General features: G+C 43.3%; 1 protein-coding gene across 3 annotated transcripts in view; it reads right to left on the bottom strand.

Annotated features, from left to right (window-relative positions):
* The window catches only part of MAST4 (microtubule associated serine/threonine kinase family member 4), a 1,854,902-nt gene that overhangs the window by 1,176,738 nt on the left and 650,336 nt on the right, over window positions 1-27,828 (bottom strand). For 2 of the 3 annotated variants that reach the window (XM_086960700.1, XM_086960701.1), the window contains exon 3: window positions 19,167-19,291. In XM_086960700.1, coding sequence (XP_086816826.1) covers window positions 19,167-19,291 — 125 coding nt within the window. Of the gene's footprint in view, window positions 1-19,064; window positions 19,133-19,166; window positions 19,292-27,828 lie in introns of those variants that run through there. The other variant, XM_086960706.1, reaches the window with a different exon arrangement.

The raw sequence follows: 27,828 nt of genomic DNA, 5'->3' as shown, positions 1-27,828 counted from the left end.
ACTCTCTGTGGACTGGGAAAGGGGAGAAAAAAAAACGGCCCACAGAGGGCACTGAAACAGCGGCCCTTCGGCCGATTCCCGAATGCCCGCAGTGCCAATCCGCCCCTGCCTGAGAGCTCCTGGCTGACTCTGGGGAAGTGGGGCGGCGGGGGCCCTCCCAACTTTCGTTACGCCGCTGTAGAATTGTGAAAAATCCAGTTGTTTCGCAAAGAACAAGTACAGCAAGTGAGCCACGCCCATTTAGCTGGAGCATGATAAGTTTGTTTTATGTAGCTAGCAAGTTGCGTATTTTGAAGCACACAAATATATGACTAAAACATGGTTCATATTGCATTGTGTTGTTTGCAGGCAGCACGTTTCCATTGAAATAGCCACAATTTGCCCTGACATACAGTTTTATTCATAAAACTATGTGGCACACACAGGGTAATGTGTGGAAGAAATCCAATTTCAGCAAATATTTATCATTTGTTTGCATCTCAAGTCAGAATAACAAAAAAAATATGTTTTTCTAACTGCTGCCTTTAACACTTCCTGTGCCCCAGCAAGATTGTCAGATAGTTCATTTAAAAAATCCTCTATCCCTAGAGGCACAGAAAGAAAAGTAAACACCAACCTTGGGGGGCTGCTTGTGTTCACACACAAAGGCATGTAGTGTAGCAGTTCCTGGTCCACAGTAAAGCTAACAAATGACAGAATAGAATAAGTGAGAGTACTTTCCAGTAGTTCAGACGGATTCAAAGATTTCCATAAATAAAAACACCATAGTCAGGAAGTAGCCACATCCTAATAAATTTTTCTAAAGGAGAGATAGTTCTTCCATAAATACAGAATAACCAGCAGCATGTACCAGGCATGCCCTGCAAGGAAAGAGAAGGAGCCACAACCTATTTTACACGTCCTGCAACAGAGAAGGAACAATTACCAAATATAGGGTGAACGCAGCAGTTTGGAATGCGGATACAATGTGAAGACGCGAGTCGCATGATGCAGACCCAGAATGAAATATGTAGCTGTGTTCTTCACAATTTGTAATTTAGAAATCAGAAAGACACTTAAGTAAAGAGAATCACCATAAGTTATTCAAGTCATAATAGTTGCCTACATGATGGCTATCGAACAGCATATCTTAAGTAAAGTTCACCTTTCTCTGTCCGGCAGATATTTTCAGCTTAACTAAGGAACTATCTAGGTCCTGGAGAGCACCAAAGTATGAGGCCGTCTGATGTATTTACTACTAAGAGAGCAGAAATTCTATCCTGCTTGGGATATGTTTTAAGAGTGCAACATAACCACTTGTAGTATGCACTCTCCTATTATTTAGTGTTATTGATGAAATTAGACGGTAGAACAAAAGTGAACTAATTAAAAATACCTTTCTAATATGAAAATAATTCAATGTGAGTTTACCAATGATTTATAGAATTGCAGTAATGATGCAACATATTTACATTCGGTTTATTAATGATGTGGCAAACTGGCACATTAAATGCATTTTGAATGTTTATTATGTAAATGTAAATGTATATATACTTGTAAAGCGCACTATCACCTGACAGGCATCTTGGCTCTGTATACCGCTGTGGAACCCGTCCTGGCTTTCCCTGTGAGATGCTCCCTACTGGGCACCCCCAAGGTGAAACCAGACATCCCAGCGCTTTAGGGCCGTTGTGGAGATTAAGCAAGCTATTGCCCAAAGTTGCAGAGTGGGGACCCGTGATTAGAGTAGGCACCGAGGTGAGAATTATCGAGTCCGTGGACATAGAGCCCAAGACCCTGCTGCGTCGGGAATTGAACCCTGGTCCCGGCCAGACCTCTGCATCAGGGTCTGCCGCTCTAACCATTGAGCCACACTTCGCAGTATTATGCTACTGATGTAGTTGGAATAATCGAATTAATGTAGTTTAGTAAAGGTGCCTATTGAAAATGCTAATGAATTCATGAAAATGTTAACCGTGAAGTCATGACTAACATGGTACATTTATTATTTTAGCTTAAGTCGTAGGTCTTAATTCCGAACACATTTATTGGATATTCAAGCTTCTGAATTGAAGCTAAAAGTCTCATGCGAGTGTCCTAGAAATGTTACATGTTTTCGTCTTTACAGTACAGGTAGACATACGCTTCGTTAGTGAAGAGTAAGGTCATTATTTCATTAGATAGTTGTGGTATGAAGAAGCTACAATTGGCATAGTCTGGGCAAGGTAAGGTGGAAGGAGGTGTCTTAGCATGGGAGAAAGAGAGGATACCAAGGACGAATTGTTGAAAAGGAGTGTACATGGAGAAGACTGTGGAAGGAACCAATGTCATTGAAAAAACCCATGGCTGAGCCTATTGGGGAAAACATTTAACAAAGCATTATGGGACATCTGTTGGGTGAGATTTGGCAGATGATGCGTTGTAGCGCGAGATAGGCAGTCCATTCCATTTTGCCTTTCAGATAGAAAGCACCTGAGTGCTGAATTTCTTTTTTTCCCTGTTAGTGACTTTATGCTGCTTGACCCATCTGATGCTGGAGTGACTTCTAAGGTAGTCTCTAACAACTGACACCTTTTCATAACCGTTTGATCTACATTCTAAAATAGGGATACCACTTTAGAATTAGAGTAGGGTTAGATAGGACTAAATGCTTTTCTACAATGAACTACTGATGCAGGGAAATCTCCATTTTTGCTTTCTGATCACACATGTAGGAATTAAAGATCTTGTATTTTTTCTTACTCTATTAAGTTGTTTTTTTTCTCAAAGATTTAAATTCCTTCTGTTTCCTCTGTATTTTTATACCCTTATGCTGAGATTCGTGTATTTCCACCTATTTTTGAATTTGTAATACATTTTGACTAACCTTCATTGGTTGTCGACCTGGGTTATTCTGTAGCCACACTGACTACACTGTACATTAAATTTGATTCATGGAATTTCTATGTTCCTCTTTACAATTTCATGCTGCAAAAAGGGAACATCAAGGGGTCGTTATCAGGGAATTTCTGAGTAAATGGGCCCAGGTCCTTTCACTACCAAATGATACACCCCCATATGCTCTAAGCTAGTAATACACATACATTCCTTAAGCATCTTATGATATTTCCCTAAAGCAGATCAGTTCAGACTTGCCTAGACAAACTGCACCTAAACAAAGATTTTCTGGCTTGAATGAGTTCCCACAATCTTAGAGTGTTTTCTTTATATCATCTGAAGTACTTCCTGCCTAGTCAATTACCATTCCTTCGGTAAGATATTAGACTAGGACTGTGATGAAATTTCCATTAATCTTTTCTTATTCTAGAGGAAGTCTGGCACTCACATTGCCAGGTTCAGCTAACCGCTTCGGTATACTCTTTTCAGATTATACTTCTAATAACTTGTGTAACTAATGAGTGCAGAAATAAACCACTGGTTTTCAGCCTTCATCTCATAAGCAGGTGGGAACAGAGTTACTCTGGTTTGTTCAAACCATTCACACTATGCCAAGTATCACTATTCCACTGGTGTAAGAAATTGGAGTATTAGTTGAGGGGGCTGAGAAACCACCTCAAATAAACACAATCCCTGTAAGGGAGGACCACTAAAGTCACTAAATAAAGCTGTGCTTAACTCTCTGGTCGCTTAACACAAAAGAGTTAGGCTTAACTTAGGGACAATGTGAAAATTATTTATGCAGTACTTAAAAAGTAATAAAGTGAAGAGAAAAAAACAATTTAGAAACCGAGAATATTTTAATAAATAAAATGACACCAAAAGGGCAAAAACTCAAGTAGAACTGGCGATATGATTTTAAAGTTGGAGTTAAAAATAGCACCAAAAATGTTGAGCATTAACTGAGAGTATTTGGTTGTGCTAGAATGGGTAAAAATCAAATGTTAAGGCTCACCATGATGGGTTGTTGGTGGGATATAGGGACCAGTTGAAAGTTTGCCTTCTGACTCAGAGTTTTCTGGACAAAAAGTGATTGATAAGTTGTCAGCAGGGCAAGCTGCTAGTTGGATCCATGTAATGTCTCAACAGCGAGCGGCTGAGAAAGGTGTCAGTCAATCAGAATTGGCTCGGTGTCTGTCCGGTGAAGTTGTCGAAAACCTCTCTTAAGTGCTGCTGGGCGTGGAGATCAGTGAAGCTGCCGATTTTGTGCGGCTCAGCTTTGAATCCAGTGAAGCAGTCGATTAAAGTTCTTGGTGTCAATACCCGGTGTGAGGCTGGTGAATCAGTCGCAAGCTGTCAGTATCAATGCTTGCCGTTGAGTCTGATAAAGCTTGTAGTTAGGCAGGGGGCAGAGTACTTGGGGGTCAAATCCAGTTTGGAGAGGCCAGCTGGAAAGTAAAGCTTCTTGAAAGCTTGTTGTGTCCCTGAAGCTCAAATAGGATCTCAGTTAACTGACCTTTGAAGTCACTTCTAAGGTCCTGGGTTCAAGGCAAGCAGGTCCAGTTCAGGTTCTTCCGATAGCAGGGCAGTCCTTCTTCTAAGGAGAGGTATGTGGGGTCCACTTCATGCACAGTGCCAGCCTATGAGTAGAGGGAAAGTCTTTGTCCGCCCCCCACCAAAAACCAGTTATGGTCAGTTCCTCTACCCTCACTCGGTTTGGTGCAAGCCTGACTAGAGAGACAAAAGAGAGTCAGGCCTAGGTATGAGCTCCATCTGCCAGTGACCAGGTAGGCAAGCCTTTGAAGCTCAAAAAGGGGCTGGGCACATTACCCAGGCCATCCTGTCAAGGAAAGAGTCCTCTACCTGACACACGGACCACTTTGTCTGCTGTCTGGTAGCAATAGACATCTCACCACAGGGGAGGCATCAGGGGTCAGGTGACAGCCGGACAATAGCAATAAAGCTTTTTGGGTTAAGGCGGAAAACTACAACTTTCTAAAAGTGTAAATTACAAAACAATAATTCAAAATCCGACTTGGCCATTAACCCGTTGAGTGCTTCGAACGTCCAACGGTCGTTGCGTGCACTACCTCGCTAGTGCTGCGCACGACCGTTGGACGTCCGAATCCCGTTAGCGCAATCGCACGTCCGCACTGGGGCGGAATGTTTGCGCGCGCTTAACGGGTTAATTTGAATTGTTTCTTAAAATAATAAAATTAGTCCTTGAACCTTTTTTTGGTACCCCCAAACTGAATTTAGCATGTATTAAATGTAATAGTGTAAACCAGTTTTAACCTAAGCAAGATTCAGCCTCACCACAGTGAAAAAAAAGTTGGAGTTTTTCACAGTCGGGACATATAAAACATTAAGTATACACATGTGTCTTTTTAAATACCATTCACCCTGCACAGTTTGCATTTAGGGCCTACATTAGGTGTGATATATGTATTAAAAAGGAAGGTTTAGGCCTGGCAAAAGGATTAGTTTGCCATGCTAAAACAGTAGTTATTGAACCACACACCAAGGCTGCAATGGCAGGCCTGGAAACAGTGCTACTTTAGTGGGTGGTGCAATGAGTGCTGCAGACCAATAGTAACATTTATTTTACAGGCCCTGAGTGCAGATAGTACCATATACTAGGGGCTTACAAGTAAATCATCTGTGCCAATTAGGTGTATACCAATTTTAACATGTCTGAAAGGGAGCACACAATCACTTCACCACTGGTTAGTAGGAACAAAAGGCACACGGTACTAAACTCAACCAAAAACAAATTTAGCAACAGAAGGTAAAAATCTGGGGTGACCTTGTAGAAAGGGCACATTTTCAACAGCTGGGAGAAAGCAAAAGAGGGCAGGGTTGTGAGAAGCTGAATTGTTTAATTGCACATAGTCCAAGTTTTCCCTTAAGGTGTGGTCTCACTTTTGGTAGCTAAGCAATAATGACAAGGTAATTCCTGGTAAAAATGAAATATTAGCGACATATAAAAAATAATGTATAAGTAATGTAATAATGTATAAGTAATGTAGTAATGTATAAGTATAACATAATAACACCAACAAACAACAATCCAGTTAAGAAAGAGAGAACTTAAATATCCATGCCATTTTTATAAGCTATACAAATTACTTTAAAATGTTAGGGAAAAAAATCAAATGGGATCTCAATAACAATAATAAAAATAATGGAGACCATCTGATCTGGATAAAAAATAAAGCATGAGAAAATAGTTTCTGTAATTGAAACGTTTACTCTGGGGGCAGCAGTACATGGGGATTGTTCGCTTATAGGAAATTAGCCAGCCACTGGATCATAAGGGCGGGCAAAATTCAGCTACCTTGCTCTAACGTTTGCTAAAGAAAAAATAAATGGTAGTGATCGTCATACATACTTAAGAATGAGATCCTGTCTTCTTGGCAAAGGGGTTGCCTCTGTTCTTTCTTTCTTTCTGCTTTTTCCAGAAAATCATAGAGGCGCAGGACGTTCTTCTAAGACGTGCAGGATTCAGCAAACACCTAACTCAGTCGCAGGCCTTCTCCATTGGTTTCAAAAGGCTTTCAGGGCTTGCATGAGCCAGCAGCTTTGGCTGCTGTGGACTTCTCAGCACATACCTCATTGAGGCAGGCTGCTTCCAGCAGTCCCTTTCCTCGACACAGATGGATCCAATTAGCCCTTCGGAAAAGGTCAGGAAACTGGCCGCCTTAGTTATGAAGCAAATTGCTGGATACCAAGGTTCAAGTCAGTGGGCTGAAAAATCTTTTGAATACCCTGGGCAGGCAGTAGAAGTTCTTCTCTTAACAGGTATAGAGTTGTTTTCTTTCATTAGTGGAGTCTCTGCTCGGGCACCAGCACTATGGTGCTAAGGGTCAAATAGAAATGAGAGGGCACTGAGGCAGGATAATCACGTTTTGAGCCTTACGGAAGTAGGTCTCTGCTACCACAGCACACGTTTAAATCTGGGAACACGAAGATGATGTAGCATGTGAGGTTTAAGCGGATGAGCCCAGCTCCACTGGCCTCTCATTGTAACTTGGGGCTGAATCTAAGCAGAACGGCACCACTCTTCTTATCAGCTAGGTTCGTATCCAGCCATGGGGAGTGCCTCTAGCTAGGCCGGTTATAATAAAAAATTGTTTTGCCATCTACAGCCCTTTATCTTTATCAGAGATAGACATGCTGGGAGCATCAACTCTTGTGAAACTGGGTCTACAGGAGGGTGTGGAGACAAAAATCCTGCAACCCCCCTCCCCCCCCCCCCCCCCCCCCCCGACTCCCACCTCCGCCCTCCTTTGTTCAAGTTGTGTTTAAATGTGGAAAGGCCTTTCCACTGTCCATACAACATGTTTGGAGTTCTTTGTGGTCTAATTCCCGCCGCCCTATATTTAGGCCATTATGATTTTCCGCAATCAGATCCGTTGGATCCCTTGCGCATTTCTGACGAGGATTGCTTTCCTTCTTCGAGTACCAACGCATTAGCATTGGTTTGGGTCGCTTAATGGTAACTAGGCTGTCTTTTTCTTTAACATAGTCTACAGACAGACCGCTTTCATCCTGAAAAGACCCGTGGATGTTTTGCCTATTGACTTAAATTGTCGACTATTTTCCCCAACTAAGACTTTGCTTTAAAGAGACTGTGCATCTACTTGCCGAGGGTATATTTCACTTTGCACGTGCACTTTTTTCCCTTAATTGCTTCTTCATTGTGCACCATCTGCACTTATATTAACAATACCAATCCGTGAATCTTCAAAGCATAACACATGGTGAGCCTCAGTTGGAAGTGCGGCCACTTCAACCAGAAGTCAATGTGGTGAAACAAAGAAACTGCACTACAGAAGGGAAAACATAGTGGGTACAGTGAAAGAAAGTGCTCTTACTTTCTTGGAAATAACCTCAGATGCACAGCGCCTAAGGATTGAATGTTGCGTTCCAGCTATATCAGTATCACATACATAAATACATGTAAATATATACACTGTTTCACTCCTAGAAACCAGCTGCACTGCAAATGACAGGTGCACTTTCTCGGTTTTTGATTCTGTGCACAGCTACGCTGCTTTTCAGCTAGGGTTGTACTACTGAAATACAGCATTCATGGTAACTGAGAACAGAAGTGTTGAAAAGATTGGATCAACCAAGATTGGAATAGTGCATTGTAAAATAGCAGTAAAACGGACAAACAGAAGCCAGATCATCATCAATCTAACAGGACAAATTACTTAATACCTGGACTACAAAATATATAAAATATTCTTCATAATATAGATCCCAATTCACTCCTTATCATACCAGACACCAAAACAACTTGCAATACACATGTACCAAACTGACCAAAGACAGATTCGGAAACCAAGGCGGGCTCCTGTAGAGCTGTGCTGCCAAGGAATAGATGTCAAAAAATAAATTAAAAAATAAAGTGGGTTTCAGGAAAATCACACATTAGGAGAAATTGAATATATCAAGTTGACGTCAGCCATCCCCTTATTTAAAGAAAACAGAAATTCAGAACAAAAGTAATTCACACAAAAGAAAATATGTTCATTGCCAATATATATTTTTCTTTTTTTACCTAAGGAACCATGGAAAGCTTTAAGAAATAAAAACATGGCCCATCGGAGAGGGAAAGTCTAAATTGATCAGGAGTGTACACAGGGTTTTGGGAGTAACTTCTACATTGTAGTTTATTTACTATCAATTTGTTAACAATATTGTATGATTATGTACTTTCTCTTTAATTTTCTGTCTTTCTATCCTCTTCTTGTGCTAAATGCCCATTTAATTGCTTTTATATTGTTAACAGTTTTCCTATTTTAATAGTTTTCTCTTACAGTTCTTGTTTTCATTCGTAGAGTATGTATATAAGATTTTATGCCATCATATTGTGCTACATATCATCTATCTATATATATTTTTATCTATATGTATATCTATCTACCACCCTCACCGCTCTCAACACCGGCCGACTCCCAGAATGCCATCAAGCCTCCCCACGACATACCCACGGACCCTTCAGCTGCCACGCCTGCAAGTTCACCTGCATCCGGACCTGCCTCGCACCAGCACCCACCAAGCCGAACACCAGCAGCACCCACCTCAAGTGCATCCTGCTCAACACCCGCTCCGTCCACAGACATGCCATCGAACTCTGGAACCTCCTCGACACCACAGCTCCAGACGTTGCCTTCCTCACGGAGACCTGGATGAACGCCTCTTCAGCTCCCGACATCGCCATCGCCATCCCAGAGGGCTACAAGATCGTCCGGAGGGACCGAAACGCCAACCAGATGGGAGGAGGCATCGCCATCATCCACAGGAGCACCATCCGTCTCACGACCAGCACCGACAACTCCCTGACCACCGCCGAACACCTGCATTTCCAGATCCACACCAACCCGAACACCACCCTCAGAGGCACCCTGATCTACCGACCCCCTGGACCACGCACACAATTCAGCGAGGACATCGCCGACTTCGTCAGCCCACATGCCCTCCCCTCCGCTGACTACATCCTCCTGGGAGACCTCAACTTCCATCTGGAGAACAACAACGACCGCAACACCAGCACCCTGCTCGACAACCTCGCCAACCTGGGACTCAAGCAACTGGTGTCCACCCCCACCCACCTCGCTGGACACACACTCGACGCTGTCTTCTCATCCAGCAAGGACATCGACTTCAGCCACGCCACAGAGCTTCAATGGACGGACCACAGCTGCGTCCACTTCACCTTCAAGAAAACAACGACCCACCACCACCAGCAACAGGCCGCCCGCAGAAGCTGGAACAAGATCACAGCAGACCAGCTCGCCACCTCCCTGAGCCAGCACCCTCCTGCCAGCTCAGCGAACCCCAGCCAGGCCGCCGACAACCTCACGAAGTGGATCAGCAACTGCGCGGACGAACTCGCCCCACTGAGGACCCCGCCCAGCAGACCCGGCAGCAAGAAAGCCCCATGGTTCACCGACGAACTCAAGAGCTCCAAGAAGAACTGCCGAGCCCTCGAGAAAGTCTGGAGAAGGGAACCGACACCGGACAACAGGACCTCCTTCAAACTTGCCACCCGGAAACACCACCAGCTGATCCGCGCCGCCAAGAAAACAGCATTCAAGGACCAGTTGGACAACAACGCACACAACTGCAAGGAACTCTTCAACATCGTGAAAGAGCTTTCCAACCCCAGCGCAGGAAACAACGACATCACCCCATCGCAAGACCTCTGCAACTCCCTGGCTTCATACTTCCACAACAAGATCGCGGACATACACAACAGCTTCAACAACCAACCAACGCACTCCATGACCGAACAACCACCCCCCACCACCACCCTCCACGCCTGGACCCCGATCAGCACCGAAGACACCATCCGCACGATGAACTCCATCCACTCCGGATCACCGACCGACCCCTGCCCTCACCACGTCTTCAACAAGGCCGACGCTGTCATCGCACCCCACCTGCGAGACATCATCAACACATCCTTCGACACCACCATCTTCCCCGAGAGCTGGAAACACGCCGAACTCAGCGCTCTACTCAAGAAACCAACAGCGGACCCCACCGACCTCAAGAATTACCGCCCCATCTCGCTCCTCCCGTTTCCAGCCAAAGTCATCTAGAAGACCGTCAACAAGCAGATGGCCGCTTTCCTCGAGACGAACGGATCCCTCGACCCCTCACAGTCCGGCTTCCGAGCCAACCACAGCACCGAGACCGCCCTCATCGCCGCCACCGATGACATCCGAGCCCTGATGGACAACGGAGAAACAGCGGCCCTCATCCTCCTAGACCTCTCCGCGGCATTCGACACGGTCTGCCACCGCACCCTAGTACGGCGCCTCAGCAACGTCGGAATCCAGGACAAGGCGCTGGAATGGATCATCTCCTTCCTCGACGGGAGAACACAGAGAGTCCGCCTACCACCGTACAAGTCAGAGGCCAGCGAAGTCATCTGCGGCGTCCCCCAAGGATCATCTCTGAGCCCCACCCTCTTCAACGTCTACATGAGCCCCCTCGCGGCCATCGTACGCAAACACAACCTCAGCATAATCTCCTACGCCGACGACACCCAGCTGATCCTCTCCCTGACCAACGACCCCGCCGCCGCCAGAGCCAACCTGCACGAAGGGATGAAAGAGGTAGCCGAGTGGATGACGACCAGCCGCCTGAAACTGAACTCGGACAAGACGGAGGTCCTCATCCTGGGCTCCTCTCCCTCCGCCTGGGACGACTCCTGGTGGCCTCCCGCCCTGGGCACCGCACCCAAACCGACAGACCATGCACGCAACCTGGGCTTCATCCTGGACTCCTCCCTCTCCATGACCAGGCAAGTCAACAACGTCTCCTCGGCATGCTTCAACATCCTACGCATGCTACGGAAGATCTTCTGGTGGATCCCCACCGAGACCAGGAAGACCGTCACCCAGGCCCTCGTCACCAGCCGACTGGACTACGGCAACGCCCTCTACGCCGGTACCACCGCCAAGCTCCAGAAGAGACTCCAGCGGATCCAGAACGCCTCAGCCAGACTCATCCTCGACATCCCACGAACCAGCCACATCTCCGGACATCTGAGAGACCTTCACTGGCTCCCCGTCAACAAAAGAATCACCTTCCGCCTCCTCACCCACGCACACAAAGCCCTACACGACCAAGGCCCGAGCTACCTCAACAGCCGAGTCAACTTCTACGCTCCCAAACGCCACCTCCGATCAGCCAACCACGCCCTCGCCGCCGTCCCCCGCATCCGAAGAGCGACTACAGGAGGAAGGTCCTTCTCCTACCTGGCCGCCAAGACCTGGAACTCCCTCCCTCCCGACCTGCGCCTGACCCAAGACCACCTCTCCTTCAGGAAGAAGTTGAAGACCTGGCTGTTCGAGCAGTAGCGGCTCTCCCCCCCCCCCCCCCCCCACCACCCCCCCCCCCCCCCCCCCCACCACCCCCCCCCCCCCCCCCAGCGCCTTGAGACCCTACGGGTATGTAGTGCGCTTTATAAGTGTCACTGATTGACTGATTGATTATCTATATATAGTATACCCACATACTTTTTGATATTGCATAATCTTTGTTGAATTATATTTTCTTCATAATAATAAAATTAAAGCGAGTAGTCGTGGGAGTTGAAAAGAAATGGACCACAGACAGGTTGTGTCATTTAAGGGGGTTGCACGTATGATAGGGCTTGCTATTCAATTAAACTTTTCTAAGAGAAAATGTCAGACTGTAAAACCTAAGTTCAAACGTAAAGATAATACTGGTCCATGCAAGACATAAAGTAGGGGTGATGGGGATAGAGCAGAGCACATCGAATGCCAGCATTACTTGCAGTAGACCTGTTTCTCCCACCAGTAGGATACACAATACAGAGTGATATACAAATAAAAGAGGAGGAATATCTGCCGATCACAAGCTGTTCAACATTATTAAAATGAAAAAAAATTAGAAGTTCTAATTCAAACACATCCAACATACATTTGTTTCACTGTTTGCAAGTTATAAAGTATTTCTTCTCTTGTGCATAATTTTTCCCATTGACTTAATTTAAGCATTTTTGCAACCAATACTGGGTGTGTCAAACTCCTTTGCACTTGCAGGTAAGATTCATTCAGACTTGCTCGAGCATCACTAATCATATGTGCGCAGCTTACAGGCAAGGACCTGGCTGTAACTCCACTTCGCTTTCGCCCAACTCCTCTTCCACAATCTCATCCTCCACAAAAATCAGATTTTACAATTGTGTTTTTAAATATGAGTGGAATTTGTGCTTTGTTTCACCATAGCTTACATCATGGTCCTTTATGTAAAACCCTCTTGTTTCTACCCTTAGTCAATGATGAATGGGAGGCCAATATGGTATCATTCACATATAATCAGGGGAAGTCACTATGCCCTCTAAGTAGGTCTACTGTGTAGTCCACCACTCTAAAAGTGATAGAAGGAACACTTTCTACCAGATCCAGCAAAAAAGTAACTAGCAGAATTTTTTATTTGACTTCTTCGATACCCAGTTGTCTCTTCAAGAATAGTGTTGCTCTATGGAGAGAGGCTTTCACTATGTTTTATTAAGATGTATAACTAATGCAGTATCTTAACGAATGTAATGACTGATTTCGCCCAGTAAAAAATAATAATAATAATAAAAACAGAATAGTGTTGCTCGATTTCTTAGTGCCACAAAATGACCAAAGTCGATTGTTCGATTATCTCAATAACTCAGACAAGGGCTTGATCTGACTGTTTTGCTTGTTCTGACTGTGTTAGCAGTTTGTGTGCCCTGTTTGTCTGAGAACTAAAAACCATCCAGTCCTCCCAATGTTTATAATTATGTTCATATATTCTAGATGTTTTATGAGAAAATTAGAAGGTAGACGTCTGACAAAAGTGAATGTATTTCAGGAACAACGTAAGAGGACTAGAGGACTGATCATTGCATAAATCCAAGTATCAATCGTTACCTTTTGGAGCAGTCTATATAAAGCCTAGTCTCACCAATCTTTTGACCGGTCCTGACTGAGTTCTCGACAGTTTATCCCATGAGAACTCCCCTTGATTATACATTCTGTATTGCAGCACAAAATGGAGCACCCTTCAAAATAGCCCCAGGTATCCCATTTCCAAATCATTGTTGCCTTACTAAGCGCATAGCCCCACCTACAAATATCAGTGAAAACGTGATATAAACATTTCATGAAGTACATTGTGTTAATAACATTGGTAACCAATTTATAGGATTAAAAGATCACTTTTTGGTGCAAAGTAGATAAGGAATATGGGAGTATTTCCATTAGAATTTCTAGGTAGATGTTGATGCAATAGGGACATTTAAACCACTTTGAAACAGTAATACCAACTCAAACATTTTATTTAAAAAACCAAGAGGGCTCATGACCATTCCCCCCTTAGAAAGGTACAGAAAGGGTGAACAGCAGCACATTTGACAAACCGTGGTAGCATTCAAATATAAAATTATAAAGTTGAATATGACCTCTTTAAAAAACCTCACCAAAGTCAATATTGTAAAATTCCATTTTGCCCTCTAAAGAATCGATTTCTAATTTCACAAGGTCAGTATCAGAAGTTGACAATTTCCCCCTGACAATAAATACATATACTTTTTTTCCACATGCTCAGTAACAGACATTGCTAGCATCCATTGTTTCCAGACTTGTTATGTATGTTAACAATGAATGTCAATTTCCTTATACCATGTGAAAGTTGATGTGTCTTACACCTAGTGGCAGATATTTTTAGTTTCTCTTGCCCAGTAGCAAATGTTACCAGTACTTTGGAGGGTTTCCGGTGGTCCATGTGAGCCCCAAACAAACAGTCAGTATGGAATGGTATCCAAAGCTTCTCTGAACACACACAAATAACAAAATCACCCCATCACTCAAGTCCTAAGGTGTGCAGCCCACTACCTTACATTTATTTCTGAAACATTCATTTTCTGTAAATTTGCAAGCATTACACTTGCCCTCACTTTTTTGTGTGGCCCCTATTACTTTCTCCTATGAGTACTGCTGCTAAAAAACATTGGCTCAACAACTCTATTCTTTCCTCATCAAGTTTCACACATTTCCACATAATCCTTTTAATTACTGTTGAAAATACCCTTTTTTCGCATGATCCCCGTCCCTCTGGTAAAAAAATGCTGGCCTTTTGGCTGCACATTGAGAACCTACTAGCTGGCTTCTCAGTGCAGTGTGTTTCTTTACGGTGTATAAACTGATTATATTCAGTTTCTCATCCACACAACCTGCCTCTTCTTTGATATATATATATATATATATATATATATATATATATATATATTGCAGAAAAACCCCTCCAAAAGGAAAGAATCAGCCGCACATCGCCAGCGAAGCTTGCATCCCTCATTTATTCAGCAAAACGGCAATCCTAACATGTTTCGTTCTCAAACTCGAACTTCCTCAGAGGTGCGCCGTGACTGCATTCATTAATGTCAATTTGAACCACATGTTTCTTTCCTTCATTAGTAGTTTTGTCCTCGGTGGACCGCCCCTCATGGCTCGTGGTGTTTTCTGGTACATGTGGTTCTTAAATTACGCATTGTTTTAAAACCCTCCAATGGGTATTATATTGCAAGTCATTTTTGTTGCTGCAGGATGCAAAGTTCGCTGTGCCCCGAGAAATCCACTTTTCGAATTTCCCGCGGGACCATGCCAAAGTCTGTCTTTGGCGTCACCAGCCTGCCCTGTCACTTTCGTGTTCATCCACCATGGTCCATCTTCGAGCAGGCTCCGGCGTACTTGCTGGCAGTGCGTCGCTGCGGTTGGACCACACCGGTACAGATTGCAGAAAAACCCCTCCAAAAGGAAAGAATCAGCCGCACATCGCCAGCGAAGCTTGCATCCCTCATTTATTCAGCAAAACGGCAATCCTAACATGTTTCGTTCTCAAACTCGAACTTCCTCAGAGGTGCGCCGTGACTGCATTCATTAATGTCAATTTGAACCACATGTTTCTTTCCTTCATTAGTAGTTTTGTCCTCGGTGGACCGCCCCTCATGGCTCGTGGTGTTTTCTGGTACATGTGGTTCTTAAATTACGCATTGTTTTAAAACCCTCCAATGGGTATTATATTGCAAGTCATTTTTGTTGCTGCAGGATGCAAAGTTCGCTGTGCCCCGAGAAATCCACTTTTTGAATTTCCCGCGGGACCATGCCAAAGTCTGTCTTTGGCGTCACCAGCCTGCCCTGTCACTTTCGTGTTCATCCACCATGGTCCATCTTCGAGCAGGCTCCGGCGTACTTGCTGGCAGTGCATCGCTGCGGTTGGACCACACCGGTACAGATTGCAGAAAAACCCCTCCAAAAGGAAAGAATCAGCCGCACATCGCCAGCGAAGCTTGCATCCCTCATTTATTCAGCAAAACGGCAATCCTAACATGTTTCGTTCTCAAACTCGAACTTCCTCAGAGGTGCGCCGTGACTGCATTCATTAATGTCAATTTGAACCACATGTTTCTTTCCTTCATTAGTAGTTTTGTCCTCGGTGGACCGCCCCTCATGGCTCGTGGTGTTTTCTGGTACATGTGGTTCTTAAATTACGCATTGTTTTAAAACCCTCCAATGGGTATTATATTGCAAGTCATTTTTGTTGCTGCAGGATGCAAAGTTCGCTGTGCCCCGAGAAATCCACTTTTTGAATTTCCCGCGGCGGGACCATGCCAAAGTCTGTCTTTGGCGTCACCAGCCTGCCCTGTCACTTTCGTGTTCATCCACCATGGTCCATCTTCGAGCAGGCTCCGGCGTACTTGCTGGCAGTGCATCGCTGCGGTTGGACCACACCGGTACAGATTGCAGAAAAACCCCTCCAAAAGGAAAGAATCAGCCGCACATCGCCAGCGAAGCTTGCATCCCTCATTTATTCAGCAAAACGGCAATCCTAACATGTTTCGTTCTCAAACTCGAACTTCCTCAGAGGTGCGCCGTGACTGCATTCATTAATGTCAATTTGAACCACATGTTTCTTTCCTTCATTAGTAGTTTTGTCCTCGGTGGACCGCCCCTCATGGCTCGTGGTGTTTTCTGGTACATGTGGTTCTTAAATTACGCATTGTTTTAAAACCCTCCAATGGGTATTATATTGCAAGTCATTTTTGTTGCTGCAGGATGCAAAGTTCGCTGTGCCCCGAGAAATCCACTTTTTGAATTTCCCGCGGCGGGACCATGCCAAAGTCTGTCTTTGGCGTCACCAGCCTGCCCTGTCACTTTCGTGTTCATCCACCATGGTCCATCTTCGAGCAGGCTCCGGCGTACTTGCTGGCAGTGCGTCGCTGCGGTTGGACCACACCGGTACAGATTGCAGAAAAACCCCTCCAAAAGGAAAGAATCAGCCGCACATCGCCAGCGAAGCTTGCATCCCTCATTTATTCAGCAAAACGGCAATCCTAACATGTTTCGTTCTCAAACTCGAACTTCCTCAGAGGAGCGCCGTGACTGCATTCATTAATGTCAATTTGAACCACATGTTTCTTTCCTTCATTAGTAGTTTTGTCCTCGGTGGACCGCCCCTCATGGCTCGTGGTGTTTTCTGGTACATGTGGTTCTTAAATTACGCATTGTTTTAAAACCCTCCAATGGGTATTATATTGCAAGTCATTTTTGTTGCTGCAGGATGCAAAGTTCGCTGTGCCCCGAGAAATCCACTTTTCGAATTTCCCGCGGCGGGACCATGCCAAAGTCTGTCTTTGGCATCACCAGCCTGCCCTGTCACTTTCGTGTTCATCCACCATGGTCTTATATTCAGTTTCTCATCCACACAACCTGCCTCTTCTTTGATATATATATATATATATATATATATATTTTTTTTTTTTTATTTCATTTTTTTTTTTTCAGCCTGACCACCATTGAAACCGAAGATCAGGAAGTGTAGGTGAGACCGGCCTGGATACTCAATGGGAGGGAAACAACTCAAATAGACTTAACAAAGGCAGACCAGATTTTGAACATTACTAGTGTAACCTTTTGGAAGCTTCAACCAGATCATTCACCTGAGAGACTTCCCAACATAAGTCAGAGACAGTCATATATTGTAGGTGTAAGTAATTACAATGAGGGCGCCACCCTCTTGCGGGGTGCTCTATCAGATGGTGTTTCAAAGAGAAGCATTGAATTGGATTGAAGAATCTTGCTGGAAGTCTGAGAAGAACAGGATTACCAGACCCATGAATTTGTGTGGTGCGGGACTTGGAAGTGGACCATGTTTGCTGAACTGTGGTTGGGACTGTCACCCGCACCGATCAAGATTGGTAAGTTATGTTCGACAAGAGGTTTAACTGTAAGCTGATCCCCTGGTTGGCTCAACCAGACTAACTAAGAGCACCTAACAACTCTTCTTGTGAAGTACACACAGGTTGACCAGTTGTAAATAGTCTGACATTGGACTTAATATTGATTCGTTTTTGGAACTGGAAAGTGAGTGGCAAAGCCAACTTACATCCTGTGTAACTGGTATCTACAAAGAGGACTCTCCAAAGGAAGGAAAGGACTTTGGATTCAACAGCAAGGACTGTACTTGTAGCTGAAAGAGAGCGAGCTACAGTCTACTGCCCAGACAGACTCAGAAAGACTAAGGAGACTGTCCTGGTCCTTCTGCGCCACCTCTTCTGCCTTTTCTTTAACTAATGTCACTCCTTCCCAACACAATTGAGTTTACAGCTTCCTGTTGAATGGCTCTTGCTTACGTTTTAATTGATTAAGATCGAGAATGCAATAGGAATTCATTTTCTGACAAGTTTCTTGTATCTGATGTAAGTTCAACGATGTTTAATATCAAGTCCCAATACGTGCATTGATGTAAGAGCGCTGTATACAATTTCTAAATGAATAAAATAAATGAGTCCTGATTAGTACTGCTCTTAGTTTAAAACATAGTTGACTTAGCACTAGACTTCAGGTGCATGATTAACATTTTTTTGCAGGTAGGTGTGATTTACTTCTCAGTTTGCATAAGTCAACATGTTTCATGTAGAATGACTTGCAAAATAGGCCTAAAGTCGCCCCCCCCCTCCCCCCACTCCATTACCTCACTGACATTGAGATAGTCCCATTGTGAGAATATGGTCCAATTTACCCTTCAAGGTCTGGGTTCAGACACTACCTCTTCTAGTTGTGTTACCCGTAGACAATCATTTTATTGTTGCTGTTTAAATAAATCCAAGTTTATTTGTATAACAACAAATCACACGTTAATGCCCTCTGCTAATGACAATAATAGCCCGTAATTGCGCTGCACAAATCGACCCAACTTGTAAACGAGTGGAAAATAGCATCCAACAGCCGATTTCAGCGTGTCATAGAGGGCGAGAATAACAACATATTAATCATGTTAGATTTAGTGCAACTGATTTTCATCTTCGAATTGCTGTAGAACAGGTGTTTTTGCTAGACTGTGTCCCACTGACATGAAACTATGGAGAAGGTGGGCTTCCTGGTGTTTGTACTTCTATCCATTGAGTGCAGTTCTCAGTGGCAAGTATACAACCTTATTAGCTATCCTAAAGCGTGTATACTTGTTTAAGTATTTCAATTGTTTCAAACTATCTGTCGTGATTTCACAACTGTCCCTCCATTCTGTAAACCCCAAACAGGTCGGAGTTGACGCTCCCCACAAATACACCTGAAATGAACAGAGTGAAACAGGTGAATGTATTCTTGATGCCTTGGATAATTGTTTTATCTTACTTTATCGATGTTACTTTGGCCAGCTTTCACAATCACGTGCAACGTCCTAGTTTCGTGAGACCACCACAGAAAGGAAGCTTCCCCCTTCTTTGTGCTACTCACCAGACTCGCCGTGAGGGATGGCGCCGACTGCCCCAGGGTCTGGCTGCGCATGCGCAACAGGTTGGAGGTCTCGGATGAGACGAGCCATGGCTGCTGACCAGGCCCACTTGGAAGAAGGTACCTCCCTGTCAAAGACAACATTATTTACTTTTATTAGTGGCACAGTGATCATTTACCATGCATCCATATCAGTTTGCTTATAATTTCATTTTACGTCATTAACAATATTGACATTGCATGTGAAATGAGCGTGCGCTGAGAAAATATTTTCACTTACACTTTATTGCATAGTCGCTGATTTGATAGTCAGGGTTGAACTCATTTAATTTTATTCCTTCATGAAGGAGGCTCCAGTCCACATGCCCTCATTAAACAGATTTCTTAGAGCTCACACCTCCATGTGGCACCTAGACCCTATTTTTTTTTTTTTAGAGTATCTTATATAGCACGGCTACCCCAACGGGGTGTCCCGGCGCTTGCATTGGGAACCCGTCCTGGCTTTTCCCTGTGAGGTAACCCGTACTGGGCATCCCCAAGGTGAAGGCCAGGCATCCTGCCGCGGGGGGCCGTAGTGGAGATTAAGCAAGCTATTGCCCAGAGTTGCAGTGTGAACCCATGGTTCGAGTAGGCACCAAAGTGAGAATTATCGAGTCCGTGGACACTTGGGCTCAGACCCTGCCGCGTCGGGAATTGAACCCTGGTCCCGGGTCTGACCTCAGCTTCCGGGTATGCCTCCTCTAACCATTGAGCCACACTTCTCCAGGGAATAAATACAGCACGCCCACTGGTAGCAATGCTTGTTAGATCAAGATCTACAGAAAGAGGACAGTCTTCCGCATCTTCCTGTTCTCTGAACATTTACAGTATCACATTATGCTTTTTAGAGCTGTTTTGGATCAGAATACCCAGTTTGGGGTACAGCAGGTAAACTCCATTTAATGCTAGAGCATAACAGGTATTTGTAAAGTGCGCATGCATCTTTGAAGGCTGTTTTAAGACTATATATTTATTATATATAAATCTGTGTCCAATTTTATGTTGCTAATCTGAGAAAGCTGCAGAACCGGGATGATTAAATATTAGCTATAACCCAAGGACATAGGGGTTGAAAGATTGTTATTAGGGCTCCCGGTTTTAGATTGCATTTATTTTTTTGACATTTCGGTCTGTATTTATCCATTTTTATTTTTTGCTAATTTTATCTGTATTTATCCATCTTTATTTTGGGTTTTGTCAAAAAAATGAATCTGAAATGAGTAGATTTCTACATTTATTTGACTGATAAATATGCACTCATGCCTGAACAACTGATTTCAGGGAAATAAACACACTCAGATGATAAAATATGCTCTCATAAGTAAACATGCACATTTTAAAATCAAGGTTGTGCATATCTATTGCTATTTAAGGCTCTTTACTGAAATTCCTTAATTTTTTTAACCCCCTTACCTTTTGATCGACAGAGCTATTGGCCTGGTAGTCATGACTAACAGCATTTAGAATCACTCAAAAAACAACCCAATTTCCGTTTTAAATCACATTTAAAAATAAATACAGACCAGAAAATAAATAGATTTCGGTCTGTATTTATCTGTAAAAATCAGTAAAAAGGGAAAACCGGGAGCCCGAATTGTGATCAACAATAGAATAGGTTCAACATAGGCAATATTTTAGGATCCTTTCTAAATGGTAATAGATCCACTAACTTGTTTGGTTCGAATGTCAATACTTTTACAGGTCTAACTGAGTTCATCTCAGGATCATCCTCAGCAATCCATGAATATATTTTAACAACCTATTTACTACAAGGAGAGAGCTGACGCCTGTGACCTTTGTGCTGGCATTCAACCAGGAAATATAATGGTGACCCCCAACGACCTCAATGTGTTTCCACAATCCACAAGAGAGTCTGCAAAGTGGACCATGGACATCAGTCCACAAGATAATTTCTTGAGCACCAACCTCAAGATCCATGAACACCAATTGAATTAACAAGCATGAAACAATAGTGTGGTAGACAATAAGTGGCGGCTCCTCTGCTATGGCAGAGGAGAGTCCCCCTACTGCTTTTGAGCAGTGAATTAAAGAGTATAGAAAAAGATAATAACTTGGAGTTCTTATCATTTTACATTTCCTTTGAGGGCAGGTGGGTGAACAGGCTGCCAATCCAGTCATGCACACTTTCCCCATTTTCCATGCAAGCTGCATTACAGCCTGCGTGGAGAACATGCCCAGGTCCCCCATTCCCTAGTTGAGCGTTGAACACTCAAAACCAATCACAACGCTGCATTCCAGCGATGTGATTGGTCAGAGGAGCCGGTCTGTTCTTTCTGGCTTCCTGTTCCTCGAGTCCCTCAAGGAGAGCAGGAGCAGAGACGTGGACCCGGCGGCAAGGTTAGTGCATATATATATTTTTTTTGTATTGTGCAACACCGCCACCCCCCAACCCTGCCTCACCACCCGCGAGTCATGCGGGCCGCCACTGTCCAACATTATCCACTTGAGTTTCCTAAAAAATGAAGGTAAACATATAGCCAAAAGGCAACCTATATACTGTGTTACAAACTATTAATAAAAGGAAAGAAAGACAATATAGAATCCTAAGTTGGCAGTTGGAAGTGTTATCTTACACTGCCATCTTATTTTTAGAGCCTACTGTGAGAAGTAGAGCTGTAACACGAGAAGTCTGTACTTCATACACATCATTGCTATTGTCTTCATATAAGAAGCCACACTAATTCAATTGTGCAGTAAGGAGTAGTAGAACTACAGTCTTCCCGTCTTGTGATAAGATGACCTCTTTTATTGAGCAACAGATTGACAACAAAACTCCAACTGTGTTTCATTATTGGTGGTTTAGCAGCCAGAGTAACATCCAACATGAGAGCATCATCTAGAGCAGTGTATTGAGACTCAGACCTAGTAACTTGCCCACATCATTCTGAGTCTCCACAATCTATGTTGCATTTCTTTTTCTTCTGTAACGTTTATACAACTCAAAGGGAAGTGTTTTAGTGCCCTTATTAAAGTTTCTTCATATAAGGAAATGCAGACATGCGCGGTTGTCCTAACAACTTTTACAAACTGAATTTGTCTGCTTAATTGTATACAAATTTAGATCTGCTGCCGACAGTAATTAAACTCTGTACTTATGTTTAAGTTATTGCACTTTATTCCTACGCTGATTACGGCAGCTAGGTACTCAAGAGCTGTGATTGGCCAAACTATGTATTCTTAATTGTGTCTTTTGTCTTTTTCATGTCTGTATTTTATTATGCACTTTGGCACTTTAGGTACCGTCCTACATGAAATTGAGCTTTTGATTGCATTTTAATTATTTTAACCCTTTAATTTAGAATATAAAAATTCTAAATTTACTATTGTTTAATTATTTTCTTGCAAATGTTTGAATTTTTAATATGTATACTGACTTCAGGATTTGTGCTCATGTTCGATGAAGTTGTGTCTAAGTTTACATTTTTGATGGATAAATGCTCTTTTTTCTTATGGTTTATTATAAACTGAATAAAATAATTTCTGACTGACTTACAGCATTTTGACTTGTATTTATTGGACAACATAAATGTCAAAACTGTGCAAGACTGATTTTGGGCACACCATTAGGATATTTTGGCCTGAGTCGCGGCTAGCTCGCAGTGTAACATATGTCCCCCTAATCTAACAGGGTAGCACGTGGTATGTGCATCCTCAGAACATGAAAACCCTGACTCCTCAAGGAAATCTTGGAAACAGATCTAGAACCCTTTCATTTGGTAAATCATGCATGCCCACAGATAGGCACAAGAAATACTTGAATTGACATTTCAATATTTAGTGAAGCAATAAGATACTTGAATAAAATACGTGCACTGCAATATTCAATAGAAGGAAATAAAACAGAGTAATCATCACAAGAATGGTAAAGAAGAGGAACAATTCAACCATTGTGCTGTTACATAGAATCTATGCCCGCATACAAGTATAGAGAAAGTTATGCTCCTACCTAGTGCTCCTTATCCTAGTTTGCCTTAGGTGGGTGAATCAGCCATCATCACTGTAGGGTTATCTAACTCTCCAGTTACCTATGGGTATGTTTCATCTTGTAGCCTGTGATGGTGCAGAGCTGAGCACCATCTTTCGTTTCACAGAAGGTAAGCAGGATTTAACCAGGCAGAAAATCTGGCATGGGGCGACCGCAGCAGTGTAAGCGAAATGCTCCTCTTACTAAACAAAAAAGTGATGTTGTTTTTGTTTATATAATAAACTTCACCCATGTTACCATTCTGAAGCCCCAGTCTGGCTGTCATTATTGGTTCTATCCTGATAAAGCTGTCATCAAGCGAACAAAAACAACAACATTTGGCGCAGTGAATAAAATGTCTATGAAGTTGTGTAAATGTAAGCAAAGTTATTTCATTGAACATTATCCACAGGAGCACGCAAGCAAATGTCTGTCAAATGTCAATGTTCAATAAAAGATGTCAACTTTAAACATGAACATGTAAAATAGTGGTGCTCTTGCCTGGGCCTAATGTGACCACATGACACATCCACCTAGACGTAAAATTCAGCACTCACTGGTCTCAAGATGTAAGAGAACAGCTTCATACATGTGTAAGTGCATGAAATCAAAAAAAAGTTTGTTTCCTGTATTTTTAATATTGTCTTCATTCTTTAGGATTTAATTAACAGTGTACTGGTCACCACTAGATGCATGTACTTTATACAGGCCTAACCTCAAACACTTTCTGATGATCAGCTTTAGCAGAAGGCAGGTCTTTCTAACTGCAGGGAGAGGATTCATGCTATGTTACTCTTTTTGCAAAATGTGTCTTTAAGGTCAAAAGGATATATTGAGGATATTCATCAAACCATTACATTTTTATAACTTTTTCACATAATAGCAATATGAAGAAACAAAGATCTAAAGAATTAGTTGGTTTAGTACTAGCATAGTTTATAAGAAATCGGCAATTATATATTTATTTTGTGATTGGCAAAGAAAGAGGCAGCACACTGTAGGATTTAACCTAGACAACGGTTCATATCTCATGAAAGAAACCGAAAAACAGGCAGAGTACTGTAGGACCTTCATGCTGGCATTAAACCAGTGGGATAAACCATCTGAAAAGGTACCGCATTTGTACAGTGCAACAGATTTGATACTTGGCCAACACTATCCCCAGGCCCCAACATTTTGTCATCCATCAGGCTTTTCCTTCAATGGAAGCAAGCTCAACAAACCAATTTTTTATAGCAGGGCTCATTTAATGCATCATTCCATATACTGAAGCATCACCATCAAGAAACGCACCAGTAGAGACCAAAGTCACCTCACATGGAACAAGATTTCCCAACAGTACCCCATCTGAACACTTCTCACTGGGTTACAGAAGGACATGTGCCCAAACTGTTGAGTATTCAAACCCTCTAGACAGATGAATTATACACCTTAAGACCAGGTGCTCTTTATTACCTATTTGCAATCCTATGTGGAGTACCAATCAGGGGGCACCCACATGTATTCCCTTCTGGGAACAAGTTTTGGTCCCAAAGTCTGGCTTTTGGGGTTGGGCAGATTGTTTATAACACTAAAATACATCTCTATACTTAAGAATGAAGAACTATTAAATGATACAGGGATTTCAGAACAGCACAAAATGAGAAGATATTTCAGGCAAGCAGCCAGACCTGTTGCTATTCTAATCAGTCTTTGAAGGTTTGAACTTCCAGTCCGCCGTGATCCGTACAAAGAACCTGCATTGTGCAGGGTTGCTTAACCATTTCCATTAAATACATGCCTTTGAATTGCTGGATATTCTGGCAATTATAATAACATTTTATTGACTGAATATATAAAGGATAAACAGTCAACATGAAAGATATCTTACAGTGCTCACATTATGGTGTAGAGTGACATATTAATTAAAATCAAATGTCCCATCTGAGATGTAAATATACAAGGGGTCGCATACAGTTATCTCTCCAACAGTGCTCGCCAAACTCATATTGGAGCATTTCTCACATGCTTACAATGCTCACAGACCTAATCTTACTGGACCAGTGAGATTCTGTTTACGCTTGCTATGTAAGACACAAACTATTCCCTAGGGGTGGCTTCTCATCTAAGGCAGAGGAGCGTTGCCCCACTGGTTTTCAGCACTACAAATAAGGCAAAAAATAAGAAGTTATTATTTTATTTTATTTTTCCATGCAGAAGCAGTTCGGTGGGGCGTGGCGGGGCAGGGCTGTTCACAGAGTAGGGGGAGGAGTGGTTTGAGCACTTTCTAAGTGTGCATGATGGTTTGGCTGGCCGTTTTGGCATGTTCTCAAATGGGCTGTAATACACAGCCTGGGTGGAGAATATGCACAGGCTCCCACTGCCTGTTTGAACGCCAAACCACAGTACTAAGACCAATCACAGCGCTGTTGGCAGCAGTGTTGTGATTGGTTTAGGAGAGTCTGGGAGCCTGTGTGCTTCCAGTTCATACAGAAGTAGAGGACGAAGGAGAGGCAGCGGCCGTCCAGCAGGTAAGTGCTCTTTTTTTTTGAAACAACATCCTCTCCCCCTCCCCCGCCCCACTACTACTGGCTGGGAGCAGCTTCCACTGCTATTGCCATTATCTTTAAATATACCATCCCCATCTGCTATGGGGCCAAACCTTCATAAATGGCGGTCTCTAGCAGAGGCAGCAAAACCATTACTTAAACTGAGGCTTCTGCTCTGTTTTCCAGCACGCCCCGGCCATCATCCATTCTGCTAGCAGCACTTGGTCAGTAGGCCTGCTGCTGTATTAGGGCATTAGTTATAATCCCTTTACTGGGCTCTTAGTAGTGTCCCTGCAGTTTCCCATGAAAGTCGTGTCCCAGCCACAGAATCTATTCCCATAGCAGGTCATTTTAACCACACGGGGAAAGAGGCACCCTCCCCCACCCTGTTAGTAGAATTCTGCTTTCTCTCGAAGAACTGCACCCGGACCTGCACCGTGCACCAGTTGTAAAATATTTTACAGAATTTGGCACTGTTCTGATCATAATTCTATGAATTAGCAGCTTTTTTCAAATGCTCTTCCTTATTATCAACCAACTTCAGGCCTACCTCTTTCTTGATAGCTCTTATGCATACATTAAATACGAGTTTTCTGCCTCTCATAAGAATTTTATATGTCCCGGAAGAGAGGCTTTTTGATCCAGTGCCAGATGAATCTTTCAAACTGGGTCAATTACCTGTTCTTAATAATGTTTTGGAGGACCCAGTGTCTACTGTGGAGACATTTAATTCTCACCCTTTTAGTTATCCCAAATCTGACTTTACAGGCCTTGGATGAAAGAATGACACCCTACTCAAATACACCCTCCCTTATCTGGGGCTTCATTTCAGGCTTAACCATCCAAATAGTCCATGCTTTGACAGATCACAGGAGGTTGCTTACATTTAGGCTGTCATACTATATTCGCTCTTCCCGTCCCACAGTTTTGTTTTGTAAGGTATACCATTATTAGGTAAACGTCAGATTAATCCACTCATTTTTCATTCAACTCGGTTCTGGTTGCAAACATTTTTAAATGTCTGGCCAGCCCAGCTTTCCATTCTCATTAAAATGCTATTTAAATTTACTGGAATACTCAGTCATCACCCTCCCTCATTTAAGAGTCATTGGTCTCTCTTGCTGTGGAGTCAGCTTTTCCTTGCGTAGACACAATAGTATCACTTAAAAAGATAATAATAGAGGGAAATGTGTTTGTCAGAAATGATGTATTCAGGTAGTGATAAAATATAGCTCCACTTGCTGCTTCTCTTAGGGGTCCCTTCTCCCTTAGTCAGAATTACAAAGAAAACACGATGTGCTACATTGTGTTAATTACATCATTTTGTTCATCAGATAGTTTACATTGGATTTGCCCACCTACATATTTTAAGGTTAGACCTTTCAATCTCTTCCTCAGACAAAGTCAATATCCTCCTGAAAGACACTTTTTTTATACAGGGTAAGCTTATACAGACCCTCTCTGGAAAGAAATTAGAGTGACCAACAACAAAGGCGATTTATTTTAATTTTATTTACTTATATAATTTGTAAAGCGCATGAATCACCCCAAAGGGGGTATCTCCGCGCTGAGGGCGAAAAGAGGTAGGACATGCAGTGTTTAGAAAAGCAAGGTTTTTAGTTTTTTCCTGAAGCCTAGATAGTTAGTGGAGAGGCGGATATCCAGGGGTAATTGGGTGCCAATCTATCATTGGCAAAGACGGGCAACTTGTGTTCCTTCTCTTAATGAGACCTTGAACCACAAAGTCGGAGGTCTGGAGAGATCGGAGGAGCTCTCAGGGTGACGGGTGAGGCACACGGAGGTGGGGAAAGTGGGTGGAGCTGCCCGAACTTGGCAGACAGCCGGGGTCAGAAAGAGCTAGCTGGAGCCAGATTTGAGAAGGACCTTGGAGCTGGCGAGCAGGTAAGGGACAGGTCAGACAGTGCACTGCTGGGCACCCATGAGCAGGGCCGGCTTGAGCGCCAAAGCGGCCAGCTAGAAGCTGATGCGGCTTGCGCCTGAGGTCATCCCACCCTAATCCTGACACCTACTTCTTAGAGCAATCTGCTCCCCAAGCCTGCCCCTCCTTTGGTCTCCTGTACACTGGCTCAGCGGACAACATGCTCAAAATTGT

This window comes from Lissotriton vulgaris, chromosome 3_1, assembly GCF_964263255.1.
Source record: "Lissotriton vulgaris chromosome 3_1, aLisVul1.2, whole genome shotgun sequence".
NCBI classification, from domain to species: domain Eukaryota; kingdom Metazoa; phylum Chordata; class Amphibia; order Caudata; family Salamandridae; genus Lissotriton; species Lissotriton vulgaris.
Note: the sequence above shows the minus strand (reverse complement) of the source record. Positions and strands in the feature narration are given on the sequence as shown.